General features: G+C 41.0%; 1 protein-coding gene across 9 annotated transcripts in view; it reads right to left on the reverse strand.

Annotated features, from left to right (window-relative positions):
* The window catches only part of akap9 (A-kinase anchoring protein 9), a 198,149-nt gene that overhangs the window by 95,202 nt on the left and 79,749 nt on the right, over positions 1 to 23,198 (reverse strand). For 8 of the 9 annotated variants that reach the window (XM_033012551.1, XM_033012544.1, XM_033012559.1 and 5 more), the window contains 4 exons: positions 21,173 to 21,313; positions 20,622 to 20,734; positions 19,264 to 19,478; positions 9,118 to 9,344 (listed from right to left, as the gene is read on the reverse strand). In XM_033012551.1, the coding sequence (XP_032868442.1) occupies positions 9,118 to 9,344; positions 19,264 to 19,478; positions 20,622 to 20,734; positions 21,173 to 21,313 (696 nt within the window). The remainder of the gene's footprint in view (positions 1 to 9,117; positions 9,345 to 19,263; positions 19,479 to 20,621; positions 20,735 to 21,172; positions 21,314 to 23,198) is intronic. The other variant, XM_033012504.1, reaches the window with a different exon arrangement.

Raw genomic sequence — 23,198 nt, forward strand, 5'->3', positions numbered from 1 at the left:
GTATTTCATATCTAAGCAATAAAGTGCATCAATATTCACGATCATGGAAATTACTGCACTCAATGTAAATGCATGGATGAACTCAATATTCTTAACCTCATTATCAAATAACTTTGCACTTTCATGTCCAAAACAAACACCCCATCATGAACTGTTAGATTATGATATAGAAATCCTGATCACCTAATCTGTTGTGAATGAAGCAGTGACATCAAAATATTTGTATAATGCTGGAGTGATTAACATGGACATTTCAGTATTTATTGAACTAATTCCACACAAACCACAGTCTAACATTTCAAATCTCAATGCTTAAATTTGCAAATCTGGAACACTTGAAAAAAAAACATGACTGATCAAAGGATTAAAAAGAATAAGAACATGTGTGTAAGGGATTATTTCAAATTACTGGTAACTCGTAAAATATCCGAAATTGCTTAATAATTAATCCTGCTTACACAATCAAATAACTATGGAAAATAATTTTAGTATATCTTTGATGCATTGGGAACACAACAATTTTAATTAAAACTTCTTACTAATCCATTTCACTAGTTCTTTGTCCATTTCTACTAAAAATACAAGTGTTTTACTTACACTGTAAGGTGGTACAGGCAAGGTAATCTGTGAAACTACTTGTAGCGTGGTTCCATTTCCAATATTGTTATAATGACTGATTGTTGTACGTACCACTATCGAGTTTGATTCAGTTAAACGCATTAGACAAGAAAATGGTTGTGCCAAAGGGATTTTTGATTCCACCTCATAGATTTCATCTGCTTTACCTTCTTGCCAATGAGAGCTTAAAATATTAGTAGAACGTTGCTGAGAAGACTCCATCTCAATAAGTGCCTCATGCAACATTTACATGTGGGTTTTCAATTCATAGCAAAACCCCTTATCCTTTTACTACTGATTCAAATGTTTGTCCAATCATCAGTTTTTTGCGATAATAACCAGTTGAAAAACCAACATAAATATCTCAGTAGCCACTTTGACAACTTAAGTTACATTCAACATTGAAGGCGATTTAAAAACTAGCAATGAAGACATGTTGACTTCCCTTGTTATCAACTTTGAACATTCTTATCAGAATTGACATCTATTTTCTTTATCTGATGCATGAATGACGAGTCAGCCAGTCAACTCCACAATAAAACTTAAACAAGCCTGTTTAACTGAAGAAATCCAGCAGTATTCTTCCAAGTGTCATCTTGGTCCCAGTGGACATAAATGATTATCGGAGATCTTCCCGTGATCTACTAACGTCTCAGGATAACGCAGTATATTCAACATTGCAGACACTGTTCTGTACTTTCGCTTTTCATTAAATTGTTCTTTTCTGCGGCAGCATGAACTTTGGGCTACTTCCTGGACGGATTACACACTACACTGCTTCCTGGATTTAGTTTTTTTTCCCACAAACACAGGCAAAGGAGAGGGAGTGACTTACTTTAATATCTCTCAGCAACCAGGCAGGTGTGACCGCAAACAGAGATCACGCAACACAAAGCAGGTAAAACAGGATTCCTAATCCACGTCAGTTCAAGAGCTCTGCCAAGTAGTTAGCATTTCTCTCCCAGAAGGCATTCAAAAGTTAAATATTTGAATATAACATTCCACAGCTCAACATCCCAAATTAAAAAGCAGCTTTGGCTCATAAAGTTAAAAGATTATAGCCAAGCCCCAATCCAGAACTTCAACATTTTATAATAGGCTGACACTTCAGCAATGTACATAGGGAGTGGCACACTTTCAGAGACACTTTTTCAGATGAGATGTTAAAACATACTTTACCTGTTCTCACTCGTTATGCTCAACTAATTATTGTTGGGGAGTTTCCCCCAGTGACCTCTGAAGATGAATTCTTCCACTAAAGCCAATATAAAAATTATCAGTGTTTAAGAAGGAACTGCAGATGCTGGAAAATCGAAGGTACACAAAAATGCTGGAGAAACTCAGCGGGTGCAGCAGCATCTATGGAGCAAAGGAAATAGGCAACGTTTTGGGCTGAAACCCTTCTTCAGACTGATGGGGGGTGGGAGCGGGGAGAAGAAAGGAAAAAGGAGGAGGAAGAGCCCGAAGGCTGAGGGATGGGAGGAGACAGCCCGAGGGCTCCTCCTCCTCCTTTTTCCTTTCTTCTCCCCGAGAATATTCATCTCCCCGAGAAATTGATAATAAAAATTATCAGGTTACTTTCTTGACTTTTTTTTGTGAAATCTTGCTGAGTGTAAATGAGCTAAATTTACAAATTTACTCTATTAATTGTTATGGTGTCAGAGTGATACAGTGTGGAAACAGGCCCTTCGGCCCAACTTGCCCACACCGGCTAACAATGCCCCAGCTACACTAGTCCCACTTGCCAGCACTTGGTCCATATCCCTCCAAACCTGTCCTATGCATGTGCCTGTCTAATTGTTTCTTAAATGATGGGATAGTCCCAGCTTCAACTACCTCCTCTGGCAGCTTGTTCCATACATCCTAATACCTAATAACTGAGCAAATGTCAATTTACAACAGCTAAATCATCCACGCTTTATCTATTACCTTCCACATCTGCCCTTTGTGTGAAAATGTTCACCTTGAACCAATGTCCTCCTAGTCCTTGGTTCCCCGACTCTGGGCAAGAGACTCTGTGCATCTACCCAATCAATTCCTCTCATGATTTTGTACACGATATATATCATGATATTATTATTAAACTTTATTTCAGACTCAAGGTCCAGACAAGAGACGACTTACATAAAACATTGCGTATAAAAACACCATAAAATACATATGAAAGCTTAGTAAATTACTTATAAGAAGCATTCATAAATTATATACAAAAACATAACACATGATTTAAAATCCAGAATAAAAAGAAAGATCAGTGTCCTACAACAAGACAACGATACCAATGTCTCCACAACTGGGATTGGTAGCATGTAGGTTTGATAAGACCACGATAATTATAATTTCAGAGTAATTAATCCTGCAAATGAATTGATACATATGATTTCTTAAGATAGTTTCCAAAGTACTGACTCCTGCAGCCACAAATATTTCACTAGCACTACACCATCTAGGTTTCCTTAGCAGTGTTCTCATGGCATTATTATATATTGTCATGATATATAATAACTACTTTGACATGGGAAATTGAGTAAAATTTCAAAATAGGCAGACAACACCAAATTCATAGGTGTAGGAAAGAGTAAGGAGGATAGTTATAGATCACAAGATGTAGATAAATTGGAAGACTGGGCAGATAAATAGCAGATGAAATTTAACAGCTCAATATCCAAAGAACATTGTCATATAACAAACAAGGATAGATAACCTGAATGGCACAGTTCTAGTTGGTTTGCAGGAACAGAGGGGTCTGGGCATATATATGCAGAAATCTTTAAAAAATGGTGGAGTAGTAAAGCAAGGTTCATGGAATGGAAAATCAGGGAGGATATATTTGAGCTTTAGTCAAACGACAATTGGAATACTGCTTTCAGTTCTGGTTACCACATATTAGGAAGGATGTCAAGGTTCAAGAAAAAAAATGCATATAAGATTGACTAGAATGCTTCAGAGGATAGAAAGTCACAGACCTCAGAAACAGACCCTTCCACACTGAACAAGATGCTCATCTACGCTAGTCCCATGTGCCAGCATGAGTGAATTCAATTATAACGTTAGATAGGAAAAGTAAAGGCAGAAAGAGTAGATTTGATAAAAGATGTATAAACATGCCACGACGTGTTAATAGAGAGAAGTTGTTCCCATTAGTGGACAGATCAAGGTAGGTGGCCAGAATTGTTGGTTCTATGAGTAGGGGTGATAATTACTTTCCATGAAAATAATATAGAGCAGTGGAAAATAGATGTTGGCATATTTAGGAATAGCAATTAATTTTAGACAAAAATGGCAGGTATATATTTTTGCAACAGCTTCAACTGACATGGATTAATGCAACTAAGCATGACACTTGTGACATCTGCAAAATGAAATAAAAGCATCATTTAAATTATGGATCTTTGATAAAGGCCAAGAAAGTAATTGACCTGCAGCTATAGGAGCATAGAGTCCCACTTGTCCAGCAATAATACACGGGAGGTATGGCGGGGCATACAAGACATCACAAACTACAGAGGCTATGCCACAAAGTCAGAAGACCTGAGTGTGCCGCTGGCAGAAAAGCTAAATTGCTTCTTCTCCCGCTTTGAAACATCACAACAGCAGCACTCACCTGCTACAGCCCTGCTCCCACCCTCACCTGGCTCCTGTACTACTCCACTCACTGTCAGGGAGCACAATGTCAGACGGGTGCTCCTGGCAGTGAACCCCAAGAAGGCTACCGGCCCAGATGGAGTACCTGGTAAGGTGCTCAAAGCGTGTGCCCACCAGCTCACTGTCATCTTCACCAGAATTTTCAACCTCTCCCTGGACCAGGCAGTTATTCCGTCCTGCCTAAAATCAGCCACAATCGTCTCAGTGCCGAAGAAGTCTCCCATCACTAGCCTAAATGATTACCGTCCCGTGGTCCTCACTCCGGTAATCACGAAGTGCTTCGAGAGATTGGTCCTCCAGCACATCAAGGACTATCTACCACCAGACTTCGACCCCCACCAATTCGCCTATCGCTCAAACAGATCTACAGAAGACGCCATCACCGTAGCTCTCCACTCTGTGCTGAGCCACCTGGAGCTGGGGCAGAGCTACGTCCGGATGCTCTTTGTGGATTACAGCTCAGCTTTCAATACTAACATTCCGGACATTCTCATTGATAAATTGGTCACTCCGGCCTCCCCACTCTCACATGTGCCTGGATAAAGGACTTCCTCACCAACCGGCCCCAGACTGTGAGACTCGGCCCCCACCTCTCCTCCACTCGCAGGTTGAGTACCGGCTCCCCACAGGGCTGTGTGCTAAGCCCCCTCCTATACTGTCTCTACACCTACGACTGTAGTCCGGCCCACAACAACAACCGCATCGTCAAATTTGCTGACGACACTACTGTAGTCGGACTTATTTCAAAGGGAGACGAGGCGGCCTACAGAGAGGAAGTCCTGAAGTTGACAACCTGGTGCTCAGAAAACAACCTGGCTCTGAACACCAGGAAAACAAAAGAGCTCATTGTCGACTTCAGGAGGCACAGCACCGACTTAGCCCCCCTATACATCAACGGTGAGTGTGTGGAGAGGGTCAACACCTTCCGGTTTCTCGGCGTCCTTATCTCTGCTGACATCTCCTGGACGGACAACACGACAGTGGTCATCAAGAAGGCTCAGCAGCGGCTGCACTTCCTGAGGGTCCTCAGGAAGCACAACCTGGACTCTAACCTGCTGCTGACCTTCTACCGCTCGTCCATCGAGAGCCTGCTGACATACTGCATTACAGCATGGTACGGCAGCTGCTCCATGGCAGACAGGGAGAGGCTTCAGTGGGTAACTAGGACAGCACAGAAGTTCATCGGTTGCCCTCTCCCCTCCCTGATGGATATTTACACCTCCCGCTGCCTTAGCAGGGCAAAGAATATCATCAAGGACAGCTCCCATCCTGCGTTTGGACTGTTCGACCTGCTGCCCTCTGGAAAGCGCTATAGGTGCATCAAAACTAGGATAAATAGACTCAGGAACAGTTGTTTTCCGAAAGTCATAACTACTCTTAACTCACACATGCACTGACTTCTCAGCCCAACACCCGGACGTCCATCTATTCTATCCACGTACTGAAATTTGGAACTGTAATGTGTATTGTAACTGTAATTTTTAATATTTTAAAATAATTTTTAATATTTTAATATAACTTTTAAACATCTGCCTAAGAATACTACCTATTCATCCTTCACCATTTTGCCTTTATAGATATGTATATAGCGCCGCAGAATTGTGCACCTATCCCCCCCTCCCTTGTTTTGTTTTCTGTTTCTTGTTTTTTGTACTAAATTATATGTATGCACTGAGTACGAGCTGCTTTTAATCTCATTGTACATGTATAGTGACAATAAATGGCATATCTATATCTATCTTTTGACATGGTCCCTAGACTATTGAAGAGAAGAAAATGTACACACATATTTGGACGTGTGTTATTGGTCATATTTAACTAGAATAAAGTAATTTGCACTCTCAAAGCCAAAAAACAAAAGGTTACGTATTTGAGGGCTGTCCATAACATTGGCTTGGCTTGAGACAGGCTTGCTATTGTGACTAATTACTTTAATAGAAACTATCCTTAGCTATCATCCATACTAGCATTCTAATCGCAACCTCGATCCAAATCTCCAATAATACCCCAGTGCTGATGTGAGTTTAGAAGACACCTAAACTTAGGAATCTTCTTAAATGATAGGCTCCTTATGCTTCATTGGAAGCGATGAAACTATACTGGGCCAATAACTGGGTGGTCACCAGCCCCTTCCATAAAAAGTGATCAATGACCATTTCTTCCAAACTCTGCACCCAAAATCTGTTTCAGGTCTTTAACAATAACTTTTAAATTCCAACTATTTCAATGAGCCAAGAAATTGAATACTATTTATTCAGAAACCCAGTAGACCACATAAATTTGTATCCCTTTTCATAACATTACACATGACTGTGCCTGACCTTGGCATTCAACAGCTTCATGTCCCACTCTAACCAGAAAAACAAACTTCTGTAATCAAAAGACGCAAAGCGCTGAAGTAACTCAGGCAGCATCCTGGAGAACATGCGATAGGCAGCAGTTTGGGTTGGGACCCTTCTTTGGACTGATTGCAGAACAGGAGATAAAAGCTGATAGAGTGGTTGGGGAGGGTAGGGGAAGGGGCGGGGGTGGAGACCAGGTAAGTGATAGGTGAACACAGGTGAGAAGCATGTTGATTGGCCAATGGATGGACAAAGGTCAGAGATGGGAAGAAAAAAAGACTGTAAGGTAAAGAGGGAAGAGGCACATAAATGTGAATCCAGATAAAGGGATGGAGAAAGGGGGACAGGAAAGTGTGAGAAATGGGCGAACCTCCAGGTGGGGTACAGTGAGGAGAGGATGTACGTAGGGTCTTATTGGTTAGTTACCTAAAATTGGAGAACTCAATGTTCATACCGTTGAGTTGCAAGCTAACCAAGCAGAAGACGAGATGCTGTTCCCCCAGTTTGCGCGTGGCCTCACTCTGGCAATGTAGGAGGCTCAGGCCAGATAAAGGTAATGGGAAGTTAAAGGGAATAGCAACCAGGAGATCCAGCATGCCCAGACATACTGAGCGCACGTGTTCAGCAAAACGGATACCGACATCAAGAAGGCCACATCGGGAGCAACAAATTCAGTAGATGAGGTTAGAGGAATTGCATGTAAACCAGTCTCATCTGGAAGGCCTGCTGAGGTCCCTGGATGGATGTGAGGGAGGAGGTGTAGGGACAGGTGTTACATCTCCTGCAGTTCTCCTGCGGTTGCATGAGAAAGTACCTGGGAGGTGTTGGGTAGGGTGGGAAGGAATGAGTGAGCCAAGAAGTTGCAGAGAGAGTGGTCTCAGCGGAAAGGGGTGGGGATGTTAAGGGAGTTAAAATGGTTAGCAACCAGATAACCAGCAGGCCTTGGCAGACCGAGCGCAAGTATTCGGCAAAATGGTTGGGAATTCTCTGCCCTACTACAATCAGTCTAAAGAAAGGTTTGTACCACCGTCAACTCTCTTCCAGCTTTCTCCCCTACCACTCCTACAATTCACGCTGAGGGAGGACTGTCCCTCTTTTTCTTCCCTGTTCCCTTCCACCCATATCCTTTCCACTGGATTCTTCCCCAAAGCGGTCGAAGCAAACTAAGCAGGTCAAGCAGCATCTCGCGTGAGTCAAAGTCATGCAGGATCGAAACAGGAATAACAGTTTATAGAGGTAAAAATAATTTTATACGCTACAGATAACAGAAGTTAGAAGCACTGTTCTTCATTAGTCAATTAGTCACTGCTACACCACGAGTTGTTCTTTGTAAATCTCGGCATGATAGATTTTTGGATTAGGTCCCTAGCCTCTCAGTCTTGTTATTTGTCAAAACAGGCTTGGAGGTGGTGGGGGGGGGGGGGGAAGGAGAGGGTTAGACGGGAGAGCCTTTCCAGATAATTATATCGGTTGTAATACAGCAAACAACATATTAGAACATAAAAAATATCAAGAGGAGGTACATTTGCCCTTCTTGCTGGATACTTTAAAGAGAGAGCTAGATAGGACTCTTAAAGATAGCGGAGTCGGGGGATATGGGGAGAAGGCAGGAACGGGGTACTGATTGGGGATGATCAGCCATGATCACATTGAATGGCGATGCGGGCTCGAAGGGCCGAATGGCCTATTCCTGCACCTATTGTCTATTGCTCTTCCATTCATAAGGATCATGACCGATCTTCTACTTCAACCATTTTCCTGCACTCTGCAAGACATAAATCCATTTGATTGGAGATGGATAATTAATATCCAGATGAGTCTTTAAATGGTCCATTTCTTTTTATTAATGAATTATCAGTCAAGAAGATCATAGAAATCCAAGCCCAAAAACATACCAGTCATGCAATGAATGAGATGGCTGATTCCTCTAGTGATCTTTTAGAGTAGTTGATACATATTGGAAGCAGTATGGAGGAGGTTTACTAGACTGATGGGACGGTTGGGTTATGAGGTACAAATTACAACAGCTAGGCTTGTAACCACTGGAGGTTGGAAGAGTGAGAGTTGATTGAAACAAATAACATCTTGTCCCACCGCAGATGCATGGGAAAAAATCCCTCTATACATGACAATAATAAATTAAGCTAAACCTTGAACCAGGAATCATCATTTAAGATATTCATAATAATTTTTCCCTCTCAGAGGATTCCAAGTCTTTAGAACACTCTGCTTCAAAAGGCAGTGAAAGAGGAGGCTTTGAATATTTTACGGTGACAGTCAAAATATACTTGATAAGGGATTTTAAAAAATTACTTTGCTGAGAGGAATAGAGTTGAAGTTACAGTCGTGCAAGCCATGACTTTAAGTACTCATAGTATACCAATTTCTACCAAGCTTCTGCTGTCTTTGGCGAGAAAGCAACACAAATGTAATTTCAAACGTCTCTTTTAAGTCATTCCACTCTATAAATCAAGATCCCTCAAATCGATTTCATTTAAAAAAAAATTGTTACCTGGTTGGCAGTCTCAGTAATAGCTTCCAACAATTTTTCCAAAGCTACTTGTAGGCGAGTTCCCACATGTAATACAAGCTCTTCAGTTTCAGAATCTAGTTCTCCACCACTGAAAATGGTCTGTGTGAAATGGTGATCCAGTTCCAGTTCTTCAGTTGTCCCTCCTGACCATGGAACAGTAGTGTCACCTTCTGTATCAGTGTCCTGATAGGAATCTGACTGATCATCTGCAAATTAATTAAAAGATTATAAATATGGATTTGACCACTGAACAAAAAGCTATTTCATACCATATTCATAAACTTCAGAATTATAGTTCAAAAATTATGTCTGTAGAAATATCAATTTGTGCAGCTGTTAATTTGTACTTGAAAGAAAATGTTGATTAGTTACTCATAGATTACCTACTTATTAAACTAAACAAACAATATGAACTTTTTTAGAAAATATACAGGCCGGGGAGAAATGATAAGAAGAAAGAAAGCAGGTGCTGGAATTTCAGGTACAAATGTTTGATTTAATTAAAAGTCTCATCTTGACCACTTCCTGTCTGCGCTGTATATTGATTTTAGAAAAAACCGCTACCCTGTATCGCTGTGGTTTTTGGCCATCTTGCTCACAGTCCTCCTCCGCTGAGCCAGTCCTGAGGATTTTTCCCATCGATGAAAAATAAAAAAGTTATGAGTGTTTAAAAAACCTTGAGATCAGCTGATTGGTCCTCTCGCCTGTCAATCACAGAAATGAAGGTAATGCCCCTTCTTGGGGGGGGGGGGGGGGGGGGGGGCTGGACTATAAAATCCCGGATGCCTGGACGTGAGTTAGTCACTCTGCAAGATCACGAGGGAGAGGCCACGACTGCAATTCTAAGCTGTGAATCAACTGAACTGTGAGTCTGCAATGTACTTGCGAATAAATGAGTTGTTTGGCCTGCTGCCCTGCCAGCGCTTGAAACTGCAATGCTTTATTAGGTCCAACTGTGTTTGGAAGGAATAAATGCTTTATTAGGTCCGACTGTGTTTGGAAGGAATAAATGCTTTATTAGGTCCGACTGTATGTGGCAGGATTAAGTGCTTTATTAGGTCCAACTGTGTTTAGTCTAAAAGTCATTTTGTGACTTCCGCTTAGTGGACAGGTCGCGCTTATTGCGTCATTTCCGGTAAGTGCAGAGGTCACGCTGATTGTGGAAGTGCCGCTGACTGCGGAAGCCCCACAGTGGAGAGGCCGCGCTCAGCCGTGTGAGTAGATTCAAGGAAGTTTACGGTCATATATATGGTGTGTGTCAGTGTGTATGTGAGTGTGTATGTGAGTGTGTGTATGAGTGTGAGTGTGGGTGTGAGTGTGTGTGTGTGAGTGTATGTGTGAGTGTGTGCGAGTGTATGTGTGTGTGTGCGAGTGTATGTGTGAGTGTGTGAGTGTGCGCGAGTGTGTGTGTGTAGACGTGTGTGAGTGTGTGTGTGTGTGTGTGTGTGTGTGAGAGTGTATGTGTGTGTGTATGTGAGTGTGCGTGAGTGTGCGTGCGTTAGTCTTCTGTGTGTGTGTATATCGGAATTGGTGGAAAGGTGGAATATTGCGTTGGGGGACCAGCCCTCCTGCGTAAACCTGGGACTCAACATGTCCCACTTAGTCTAGTTATTCATAATACAGGTGCACAACCTTTTATCCGGAGTTCCGGAAACCGAAAAGCTCCGAAAACCGGACATTTTTTCCAGGATGTCGTCTGCACACCAAAGCTCGCGTTTGGCGCCAAACTTGACCCGAAATGACCCACGGTCAACCGAGGTCTGTACTACTGTAGCGGCTGCCTCCTCCCCGGAGACCGGGGAGACACTTAAACATCTGTAAATCATTGCTTAAATGTTAGTCAGTTAGTTTGGAGGGCTTTTATGTGAAGGGGGGGGGTGGGGGGGTGAAGGGGAAAACTTTAATTCTTAGTCCCCTACCTGGTCGGAGAGGCGGGGAGCGGGCAATGCCTTACCGGGTCGCCTTGCAGTAAGCTCCGGAGCGCTGTGGCCGCCGACTTCCAACATCGCGGAGCTGGGGCTGCGGGCGTCTGGCCGCGGGCGGCGCCGGTTGTAGCTCCGACCCCGGCAGCTCTACCCCTGGCTGCGCGGCGCTCCAAATCCAGCGCCGCCCGCGGCCAGAAGCCCGCAGCCCCAGCTCCGCGATGTTGGGAGTCGGCGGCCACAGCGCTCCGGAGCTTACCGCACGGCGACCCGGTAAGGCATTGCTCGCTCCCCGCCTCTCCGACCAGGTAGGGGACTAAGGTAGGGTATCCCAGCGCTGTGGCCGCCGACTCCCAACATCGCGGAGCTGGGGCTGCGGGCGTCCGGCCGCGGGCCGCGCTGGATTTGGAGCGCCGCGCAGCCGGGGCAGAGTTGCCGGGGTCGGAGCTCCAACTGGCGCCGCCCGCAGCCCCAGCTCCAGGATGTTGGGAGTCGGCGGCCACTGCGCTCCGGAGCTTGCTGCACGGCGACCCGGTAAGGCATTGCCCGCTCCCCGCCTCTCTGACCAGGTAGGGGACTAAGAATTAATGTTTCCCCCTTCACCCCCCCCACCACATAAAATCCCTCCAAACTAACTGACTAACATTTAAGCAATGATTTACAATGATTCCCCGGTCTCCAGGGAGGCAGCCGCTCCAGACTTTTCAAGCCGCCTGCGCTACCTACCTAATCTACGCTAAAAATCTTCCATTCCGAAATCCGAAAAATCCCGAAATCCGAGAAGTGTCTGGTCCCAAGGCTTTCGGAAAAGGTTGTGCACCTGTAACCTTACTACAGCTTGTAAGATTAAATTACAGGGTTTAGTTGCTTGAGGTCAGTCTGTATATTGCTTACTTTAGAAAATTGAGAATGATAGATTCATAGTCATACCATATGAAAAGAGGCCATCCAGCCCACCATGACCACACCAATCAATGTGCACCATTTACAGTAATCCCATCTTCCTGTATTTGTCACGTAGCCTTCAAAGATAAAATGATTCAAGTATTTGTCTAGCCACTCCTTAAATGCTGTTTCAGGACTTTGATTCTCCACCTTCTCTTGAGTAAAAAAAAAGCAATTCTCAAATCCCCACAAAATCTATGTCAGCTCGATTTATTTGTCCTGCCGTCTATTCTGTTCATACCCCTCATAATTTCAGATAACTCAGTAATGTCCCCTCTTAACTCCTCCGCTGCAGAAAAGGCAAACTTGGCCTCTCATTTAAATTAACAAAAAAGGAAAATTAATGGCAAAATCCTAAAATGATAAACCATTCAGTAGTGAAATCAAGAAGTAATTTTCATATAAGAACAGTAGAAATCTGAAATGTGCCCTTCCCAAAAGGTGTGGATGTTGAGCCAATTGAAATTTTCAAGACTGAACATGATAGATTAAGAGCAAGGCAGCAAGAAGGGCTTTGGAGAATAGAAGAGCACAACCACTGTACAGAATAACCAGGATCTTGGTAATTGGAAAAAAGTAAGTTGATATTCCTTTGACATGCAAAATGTAACTTTTGAAATTGGTTAGGAAAACAGCCTCCTTTTGCTCTGGTATTTTATTTAATTCACATGTTTAATCGATAATGTTTTATTATTAATGTATAATGTTTTACGTGTCATTCTTAATTGTCACTGTATATCACGTTGTCACTTGCGAGCGGAGCACCAAGGCAAATTCCTTGTAAGTGAACACACTTGGCCAATAAGCATTCATAACCTTATTCATTCATTCATTATTCATTCATTTTAGTGCAAGTATTCATGAATAAATAAATGTTCATCACAAGATTAAACTAATGGATTAAAAACAAGATCAATCTTGCAGGCAGTATCGATTTATAAATTCCTGTGCTTTGGATTGAATACTTTGATGAATGAGGTTGGTAGTTTGTTAATTACATGTTAATTCAGAAATAGATAGGAGAAGCAATCTGATACTCCCTGACCACTGGTGCTGCATGCTTTCAAGAACACCAAGTGGGGTAAGGAGGTGGTGACTGGCATATTGTTTGAAGAATGAATGCTGGCCAACAAACAGATTTCTATGCTCTTTTATGAATAATGGCATGTATTTTGAGCATCTATCCGATGATCATGTTTCACCGAAAATCACTCCTTTATGGAAATTCCAAGCCACTATGCTGGAAGTGTAGAAGTTACCTCATTAATAAACAGATTTTAAAAATCTGTTAACTGCATCTTTTTGCACTGCGCCAGTTTGGCCAATAGGTTGGAGGCCCTGTCCCACTGTACGAGGTAATTCAGGAGTTCTCCCGAGTTCTCCCCTGATTGGAGCTCGTGTAATGTACGTAGCGGGTACGTAGCGGCTCGTACAAGTAAAAAGTAACAATTTTTTTCATCACGAGTATTTTTTTACTCGTGGACATTTTTCAGTGTTGAAAAAACGTCACGAGTTTACCGGATTTCCCGAGTACCTACCGTTACTCATACGAACCACTACGTGAGATCCACAAGTTCCTACGTACCAGCTTCGTACATTACACGAGCTCGAATTAGGGGAGAACTTGGGAGAACTCTTGAATTACCTCGTACAGTTGACAGGCCCTTTAGTGTGCCATTCTTAAAGGTTTCACGGGCAACATGTTACTATTATGTGACATAATCAAATTTTGCTAAAATTTTATATGATACTAAAATTAACCTAGAGGAAACAACATATAAAGAACCCAAAGTTAAATTACCTGATACAACATCTCCTCCTTCCCATAATCCCACAGAACAAAATGTCACATGCATTTTTGTGTCTATCACTATTACATCAATAGTAGTTTAGAATATCTGTGAACATGGTTCCCAGGAAGCAGCAACAGAGATAGATAGGGTGGCAAAGAAGGCATTTGGCATGCATGCCTTCATCGGTCAGGAAAAAAACAAACTACTGGATGAATACAGCAGGTTGTGCAGCATCTGTGGAGACAGAGGATTGGTCAATGTTTCAGTCCAGATGCAGGTACTCCGCCCAAAATGTCAATAAGCCCTCCACATCTCCAGACCCCACATTAACTAAAGATGTTTTGAGAAAGTCCTTGAGTCTCTGTAGCCCTTTGTTTAGAGGATGATATAAAACTGGTGCCATTGCCAGAACACCTTGTGCTGAGGTCAAAGCATTTTGTTGGAGTTGAGCCTTCCCTGTGGACAGCCTTTTGGAGTTGCTTTCTTGGATAAATTCATAGTTCTAGTGCAGATCAATCTTCTTGCATGTAAATATATTCCAACAGTTTGCACAGTTTCTTCTTCTTTCTAGTTGATCACTAGTTGATATGCTTTGTTCAAAACAAATGTTAGTTATGTTTCAAAACCCTCCTTCTTAAACAGTCCCTCTAGAACTAGGATGACTTGCTTCCATACTGTTTTCTGGGTTCTGAGGAGGTCAATATGGAAAACGCAGATTCTTCCATAGATGAAGCAGATGGTATCTGAGATGATGCGTGTGCGGTTTTTCCCATTTACATGGCCTCTGTGCATCCGTTGTACATAGACTCTTGGTTCTCAGTGCCATCCCAAATATTCCTTCTCCACTTTAAGTGCCAGTAGGCCTGGGATTGCAACGTCAGAGGTGATGTTTCATTTTTTTTTCCAATGGGTCTTCAACCTTTTCTTTCGCCTGCCTGCTAAACATGGATCAGAATGTAAAGTCTATTATGGGAGTCTAGTCTCACATGCAAATGATGTGTCCTGTCCTTTCGAGTGAACAGTGCATTTAAACATAGAAACATAGAAATTAGGTGCAGGAGTAGGCCATTCGGCCCTTCGAGCCTGCACCGCCATTCAATATGATCATGGCTGATCATCCAACTCAGTATCCTGTACCTGCCTTCTCTCCATACCCCCTGGTCCCTTTAGCCACAAGGGCCACATATAACTCCCTCTTAAATATAGCCAATGAACTGGCCTCAACTACCTTCTGTGGCAGAGAATTCCAGAGATTCATCACTCTCTGTGTGAAAAATGTTTTTCTCATCTCGGTCCTAAAAGATTTCCCCCTTATCCTTAAACTGTGACCCCTTGTTCTGGACTTCCCCAATATCAGGAACAATCTTCCTGCATCTAGCCTGTCCAACCCCTTAAGAATTTTGTAAGTTTCTATAAGATCCCCCCTCAATCTTCTAAATTCTAGCGAGTACAAGCCGAGTCTATCCAGTCTTTCTTCATATGAAAGTCCTGACATTCCAGGAATCAGTCTGGTGAACCTTCTCTGTACTCTCTCTATGGCAAGAATGTCTTTCCTCATATTAGGAGACCAAAACTGTACGCAATACTCCAGGTGTGGTCTCACCAAGACCCTGTACAACTGCAGTAGAACCTCCCAGCTCCTATACGCAACGTTAGAGATATTAGCTTTGGAAGAGAACACATCCTACAGGGAATTGGGGGATTTAGTGGAGACTGTGTTTCAGTGAAATTACATGCCTGTTCTAGATAAAATAACTCTCAGAACTGATTCATGCTTTTCAGGGTCTCACTGTGAACAGGTGTACTGTGAGGATAATTTTGTTAGCCCTTGATGTCTCCTCCCCTTCCTTAGCCCTCGAGCTGTCTCCTCCCATCCCCAAGCCCTCGGGCTCCTCCTCCTCCTCCCTTTTTCCTTCCATCTCCCCGCCACCCCCTATCAGTCTGAAGAAGGGTTTCGGCCCGAAACTTTACCTATTTCCTTCGCTCCATAGATGCTGCTGCACCCGCTGACTTTCTCCACCATTTTTGTATACTGTGAGGGTATGTTGATTGATGTCCTTTGCTTCATGGATGTTGACTTAAGGCCTATCCTTGCATATACTTTGATGAGTTAATCAATGATGACTTAATTCTCAGTCATTGAACCTGTGAACCTGTGCAAGCATTATTATACACTGCCGCTTAACTGGTGGAGTTGGGAGATCTTAAGTGTTGGCGCCTTATTAGTCCAGTAGATTAGCTCCACTCCAACAGAAGGCAGTTGGAGGAGTTAGAGGTGAGGTATAACACTGCAGTGAGAAAGATTGAAAAAGAAAATGCACCAAAGCAACGACTCAGACTTGCTTGATATATAGAGGACTTTCAAGTACGATCCATAACTTTATCATCCACATCTGGGAAGGATATAGCTGGGCTCCTCAGAGATGCCATGAATGTGATCACCTTGAAGAAAAGAGAAATCTAAATCTAGCGGTAGAGCTGCTGCCTCACGGTGTCAGATATCTGGGTTCGATCCTGACCTGGATGCTGTCTATGCGGAGTTTGCACGTTCTCCCTGTGACTGCTCCGGTTTTCTCGGGGTGCTCTGGTTTCCTCCCACATTCCATAGGCGTGCATGTTTGTAGGTTAATTGGCCTCTGTAAATTGTCCTTACTGTGGGATAACATGTTTGGGTGATTGATGGTTGGCCTGGACTCGGTGGGCCGAAGGGCCTGTTTCCACACTGTATCTCTCTAAAAATTTAATCTTTCTAAAACTCAAAAAATATAATGTGGCAAATGCAGACCTGTGCCACGGTAAGATAGTGCAAAGTCCTCTCCAACTGTTTTGTCATAGAGGATGAAGAACGACTCCCCGAGTCAGTCTGGATTCCCTCCATCTACTGGTACAGTACGCACTAGTACTGCCTCAGCTGGTACTTTTGAGGGAAATGCTGGAACCTGCACCAACCACCATATATGGTGCTTTTTAAATTTCAGAAAGATTGAGATTTTGATTGTTAATGAGGAGGGATTCAGAAACAACTTAAAACCTAACAGCCATTAAACATTGGCATCAACATTGAATTCTCCCAATTTGGCTAGCCCGTGCTGTCTCCTCCCCTTCCTTCACCCTCTAGCTGTCTCCTCCCACCCTCCCATCCGCCCGCCCTCGGGCTCCTCCTCCTCCTCCCTTTTTCCTTCTTTCTTTCCCCACCCCCCATCAGTCTGAAGAAGGGTTTCGGCCCGAAACGTCGCCTATTTCCTTCGCTCCATAGATGCTGCTGCACCCGCTGAGTTTCCCCAGCAATTTTGTGTACCAGCCATTAAACATTTGTTTCCACCTTAGATATACTGTAGGATGGCATTCACACCATAATCTAACCAATGGTACCAACGTCTTCAGGGTTGAGAACAGATCTTGGGTAGATATTTCAATGGAACTCTGATAATCTTCCACACCACAGTTATGTCTTAATTCAAATAAGATTGAAATCAAATGCCTGTCTTGCAGCTTTGTTAGACATTGAACATTAAATACACAGCTAGCTGTTGACTAACCAAAATATATTGTTCTATTATATATTGTATTCTAATATATTGTTTGCATTGCCTTGCTGGACATAAAAATGAGACCTTTTGAAACTAATGGGTGTGAAGATTTGAGAATTTTTATTTTTACTTTTCTCTTTTTTTGCTCTGAACTTTCAGATGTGGAATATAGGACTAATTCAGATTTGAGAACTAAAAACCAGAAAACAAAGCTGTCGAGGGAATTATTAAGAAAAGGCAGGAGAATGGGGTTGGGAGAGAGAGATAGATCTGCCATGATTGAATAGCGAAGTAGACTCGATGGGCCAAATGTCTTAATTCCGCTCCTATCACTTATGAATCACTGTTTCCACCTATTATCTGCCAAGCTTTGCCCCAATCCTATCTCTCTTTTCCAGCATTCTGCCTCCATTAATCCATCAGTCAGAAGACCTCTACCACCACAGATGCTGTCTAACTCGCAGAGTTCCTCCAGCGCTTTGTTTTTTTGTTCAAGATTCCAGCATTTGTGGTCTCCTGGGTCTTGACTGAAGGGGGAACGACGGGTTCAGATTCACATTTAGTCACAAAGCAGCATCACTTAGTATCATTGGCATTCTCTCTGACAACACTATCCAGATGGTGACCCAAAACAAAACATAAAGAGGAATCTCGTCTGTGTCATTGTGATGAAGAGACTTATATGTCTTAATGAATCTCTATTGAAAGTATTATGGTAGGGGCTAAAAAACCCCAAGATGTTCTGTACATAATGTACAGAAGAAACTGATGGAAGGATAGTCATTATATAGCTGATATGGAATTCAAACTGGGAACAGCAGCTGAGACATTATGTGCAGGTTAAGGATAGGACTTTAAATCTCATAACCAAGATTGGGTACTTAGTATGCAAAAGCTAATATTTATTTTAGCCGCTGTGCTTACGTGCTCAGGATGCAATTATCATTTGATTCAGGTTCTTGTTTGCATGCACAGGAACAATAAACGAGAAATTATTTTACAACAACCTCTTGCAGATCAAACCCTAATTCTTTGAGTCAATTTTCTCCATCTAAATATGAACAGTTAAGTTTACCTTTCAACAGCAGATCCATAAAGCACCTTTACCTAAAAGATCCCAAGACACTTCATCGGAATGTTATCCAATAAAATCCAACATCAAGTCATAGAAAAGATATTAGGAGAAAGAGTAAAACCTTGGACAAAGAGGCAAGGAGCATATTAATGAGGAGAGAGAGAGAACAGTGGCAAAGAGGGGGGGGGGGGGAATACTGGGTTGAAGGTTGCTGAAATCATTAGTGCCAACAAAAATATTGAGGGGGGGGTTCATAAACAAAGGTGAAATATAGAAATCTGTATTCAAGTATAGGAGGAGAGAATTGGAGAGTGAACATATTGAGAGCAATGAGATTAAGAGAGGGCTGAAGCATAGAGGGAAAAAAAAAAGGTTGAACATTTTGAAATCATTGCAATGCTTAACTCAGGACTAATGTAGATTAACAAATCCAGGAATGTCAGTGATGACCTTAATTTTATGAAGTTTGGAAGGTGAAGGCAGCTAAGAAAGGCATTAGAACTGTCACGTCTAGAGGTAAGAAAGGCAGAGAAGAATATTTCTGGGGTGAGGCAGCAGAGTTTGGAGTTGCTGATTAGTAATGATCTGTGGAGATCATTAATGTCAGTTTGTAGAGAGAGAGAGAGAGAGAAGATAATTGAGCTCAATGGTGATATATCTTCACATGCATGAAATACATCCCAAATATTCATAACCTGGGTCAATACCTGTGAGACAAGACAACTATGCAATGAGACGATTTAAAAGAAACATCTTTACTACTCATTTCAGTTATACATCATATTTGATGCATTAAAACATTGAATAAATTACTCACTACTGATTAAATTAGTAAATTAGCCACGTTAAATTCGACATACCCTTTTGTTGACTATGAAGTGTGAAAGGCTTCAGTTGCTCAATGGATTCTTGTTCATCTTGTTCCCACAAAGAACTTCTTGAAGGAGGCTGTCCCTTCACTGATCTTTCTACAAAGGCTGAAACATGCCGATTTATAGTTTCTTCTGCAGCAGCCGTTGTCTTAACAACTTCCAACAAAACTTTCAAGAGTCTGTCATTGGCCTTTTGTAAACTATTTGCAAACATAAACAAGATATTAACATAGGAGTATTTTCAGATGCGAGATCAATAATTAAGAAAAAAACAAATTACATAATTGAGGATTTAAAAAAAATGAAAGCTATCTGAAATAAAACTAGAAAATGTTCTAAATACTCAAAAGGTCAGGCAGTATCTATGGAAAGAGAAACAGTTAACATTTCAGGAGTAGCACGCCATCTTCTGTCTAGATATGTTGCAGCAGATCAGCTTCAATGCTGAATTCAACAATTGCTGGCAACTTATTTTCCGTTTACTTTGTAAATGATCGGTCCTGCTGTAAGGTGATCAATCTGTATCATTAACTCAGTTTTTCTCTCTCCACTGTCACAGCATTCTCATATCCAACATTATCATTTTGACCTGCACTTACAGCTTTAACAGGTCTTTTTATTTATTTTTTCTCTCTCTAATTGCTTTCATTAATCCATCAACCGGACAATTCCAATAAACACTGGGAGAAAACCTCAGCAACGCCAGCATTGTCCTATCAATCTCTCCACCCCCACCTCCTCTACAATTTGCCTATTTATGATAAAGGGTCTTTGACCTGATATGTTAACTGTTCCTTTTTCCATCTGAGCACTTCCAGCTATGTAACACCGCTCATTTAAGGCAAAGGAATGATCTGTCAATGGTGTGGTGAAAGAACCGGGGAATGAACAAAGCCATTAGCGCAAGAACATGGAGTTGTCTGGTTGTAGGGCTTCACGACAGATGGAGCAGGGCCAAGAAGTGATTTGATAAAAAGTATTTTCAAGCAATACTGAACCGGACCCAGTGAAAGTCAACTGGTATAGAGCTGATCGGGGAACAGGGTTTCCTGCACATTGGTTGCAGGTAGCAGAATCTTGATGAGCTGTGTTACACAATTTCTGAATTCACAACAGATACTATTGAGAAAGTATGCTGAGAAATGGGGATAATCATTGAAATCATTGAATGATGAATGTCTATCAATAATTTCTATAAGCTTACACTGAAAAATCAGTTCAACAATTTTTTTAATAATTGCACACATTTCACTTTAAAAGCCGACAAGAAAATAATAGTGTTCTATTAATTCATTCCCAACATCACATGTTCAAACATGGAAAGCAATTTGCTGCGTCATGCTGACCTTTGATTTATGAGGACCCTTTGATTTGCTTCTTCAGACTTTTCTTCAAACGATGGTATGTTCTTAGATTGATCAGAATGCTTTTGGGATATATGCTGGTCTTCTCTCTCACTCTGTGCAAGGTTGCGTATTGGTAGAAGGTTAACGAGTGACAAAAATCCAGTCATTCTATTTATAAGTCTTTTGGCCCAAATTTATAATGTCATTAAACTTACATCTTAGGTCTTAGGTTCAACATCATCAGAAACTATCAGATCCAACACTTTAGAAAATAGTGTGCTGGCTTTTCTATTTGGCTAGCAAATTTAAGTTCTGCATATTACATTGGGTCTGGCACAACAAACAACACAGATCCCTCTTGTGTGCTGCTATGACAACACAAGCCTCTGCCTTAATACTGCAAACAATACTACACCCATGCTGGAACCAGTAAATGTGGCAATTCCAGAAGTTGCATTTCAATTTAATCACAAAAGACAGTAATCAATTGAAAAGTGGAAAACTTTGGCAAAATAAATAAATTAATAAAGACAGTTATAAGCTCAATTTACCATCTCTGTCTGTGTGCTGCTGTCACAATATCCCAGAAGGGGTGTTTCCTCTCCAGGTGCTGGAAGACATTTAAGTTTTTCCAGTTCTGCAAGCATACTTTCATTTTCCAATACCACATTCACGTTATCATCAGGAATACTCTGTAGTTATAAATAAATTATTAATTTTGTACCCAATGTACTTGCTTTTTAAATGTTAATTTAGAAATAAGATTACGTATATAAGAGAGTGACATTTTATTTCTATTGCAGAATTATTAATATTTTATTGATTCAAAACTAGATATCAAATTAAAAAGGGAACACAGGCAATATATGCATATGAAATTAACCAGTTTCCGAAAAATATTTAAACTGGTGTTTCTGTTTCAACAGTTGATAGAAACTCAAATGGACAGCTAATTTACTTAAAATAACCAAAAATGTTGGAAACACCCAGGTCCTTCATCAGAGCATTATACCGTTTCAAAGGACTTACACCCTGAAACATTAACTTTGTTTTTCTTTCCACAAATGCGATACAGCTCGCTGAGGGTTCCAGAACACTAATATTTTTTTTTTTTTTTTTTTTTTTTTTTTTAATAATATTTTTATTAGAAGTGGACATATTATAAATTATAGTTACATATTATAGTAAAAAAACTTTTCATGTACATGTCATACATTATTAAAATTTTCAATTGTCGATTACTTCTGCTTCTAATGTTTTTTTTATATAGAAAAAGAGAAAGAGAGAAAAAAGAGTTACAAATATCAAAAAAAACAAAAAAGGTGGAATGGATTACTTATAATACGTCATTGGAGATAGGTTCGTAGATTATAAAGTATGACTTTTCATCTAATCCTGAGTTCAAGTTTCAGTTGGGTTTTCGTGCTGGGCCAATCTATCCCGTCAGATAATTAATGAATGGAGCCCATATTTTATCAAAAAGTTCTTGTTTGTCCATTAAGACAAGTCTAATTCTTTCTAGATATAGGGTCTCCGACATTTCCACAATCCACATTTTAATTGTGGGGGTCGTAGGGCCTTTCCAAAATTTTAATATTAATTTTTTCCCGGTTATTATACTGTAGTCGAGGAAATTTCTTTGGCTTGTTGTGAGTGTTAAACTTTGCTCTGATATTCCAAGTATTATTAATTTTGAGTTTGGATCCAGTTTTGTATTAATAACTTCTGAAATTATTTCAAAAATATCAGTCCAGAAATGTTTAATTTTTATACAATTTGCAAACGTATGTGTTAAATTAGCATCTAGATGTAGACATTTATCACAAATAGGAGAGATTTGTGGGAAGATTCTATTTAGTTTTATTTTAGAGTAGTGTAATCTATGTAAGACTTTAAATTGTATTAAAGCATGTCTGGCATTTAACGAACATTGATGTATATGTTGTAAACTTTCGTCCCACAAATCTTTCGTTATAGGATGACCTAATTCATTTTCCCATGTGTGTCTATATGGTTCCGTCGGTGGTACCTCGTTGTTTAGGAGGGTGTTATAAATATAAGCTATTAATTTTTCAGTGTTAGGATGCTTGTTCAAACATTCATCAAGGATTTCTGGTTCCCTAGTCCTGTAGACTTGTGTGTTAGATTTAACATAATCTCTAATTTGTAGATATCTGAAGAAATTATTTGAGTGCAGTCCATGATTCTGTTGTAACTCCTGAAATGAAAGAAAAGTGCCTTTCCCATAAAGATGTCCAATCTTTTTAATTCCATAATTTTTCCATTGTGTGAAACCCTTATCCAAAAAGGATGGTTTGAATAAGGGATTATTTACAATGGGAAGGCATAGTGGTATATTATTCAATTTTAAAACTTTTTTTAATTGTTTCCAAATTCGTATTCCACTATGTATTATGGGGTTTTCCTTATAGGTTTTTTTGTGCAGTTTTGTGGTAGCAAATATGATCGGTCCAATTTCAAAAGGTAAACAGTCTTCCTTTTCCATCCTTAACCAATATGGTTGTTGATCCATTTCTTCCAGCCAGAAATTCATGTTTTTAATATGGACTGCCCAAA

The sequence above is a fragment of the Amblyraja radiata genome, chromosome 2 (assembly GCF_010909765.2).
Source record: "Amblyraja radiata isolate CabotCenter1 chromosome 2, sAmbRad1.1.pri, whole genome shotgun sequence".
Taxonomy (NCBI): Eukaryota; Metazoa; Chordata; class Chondrichthyes; order Rajiformes; family Rajidae; genus Amblyraja; species Amblyraja radiata.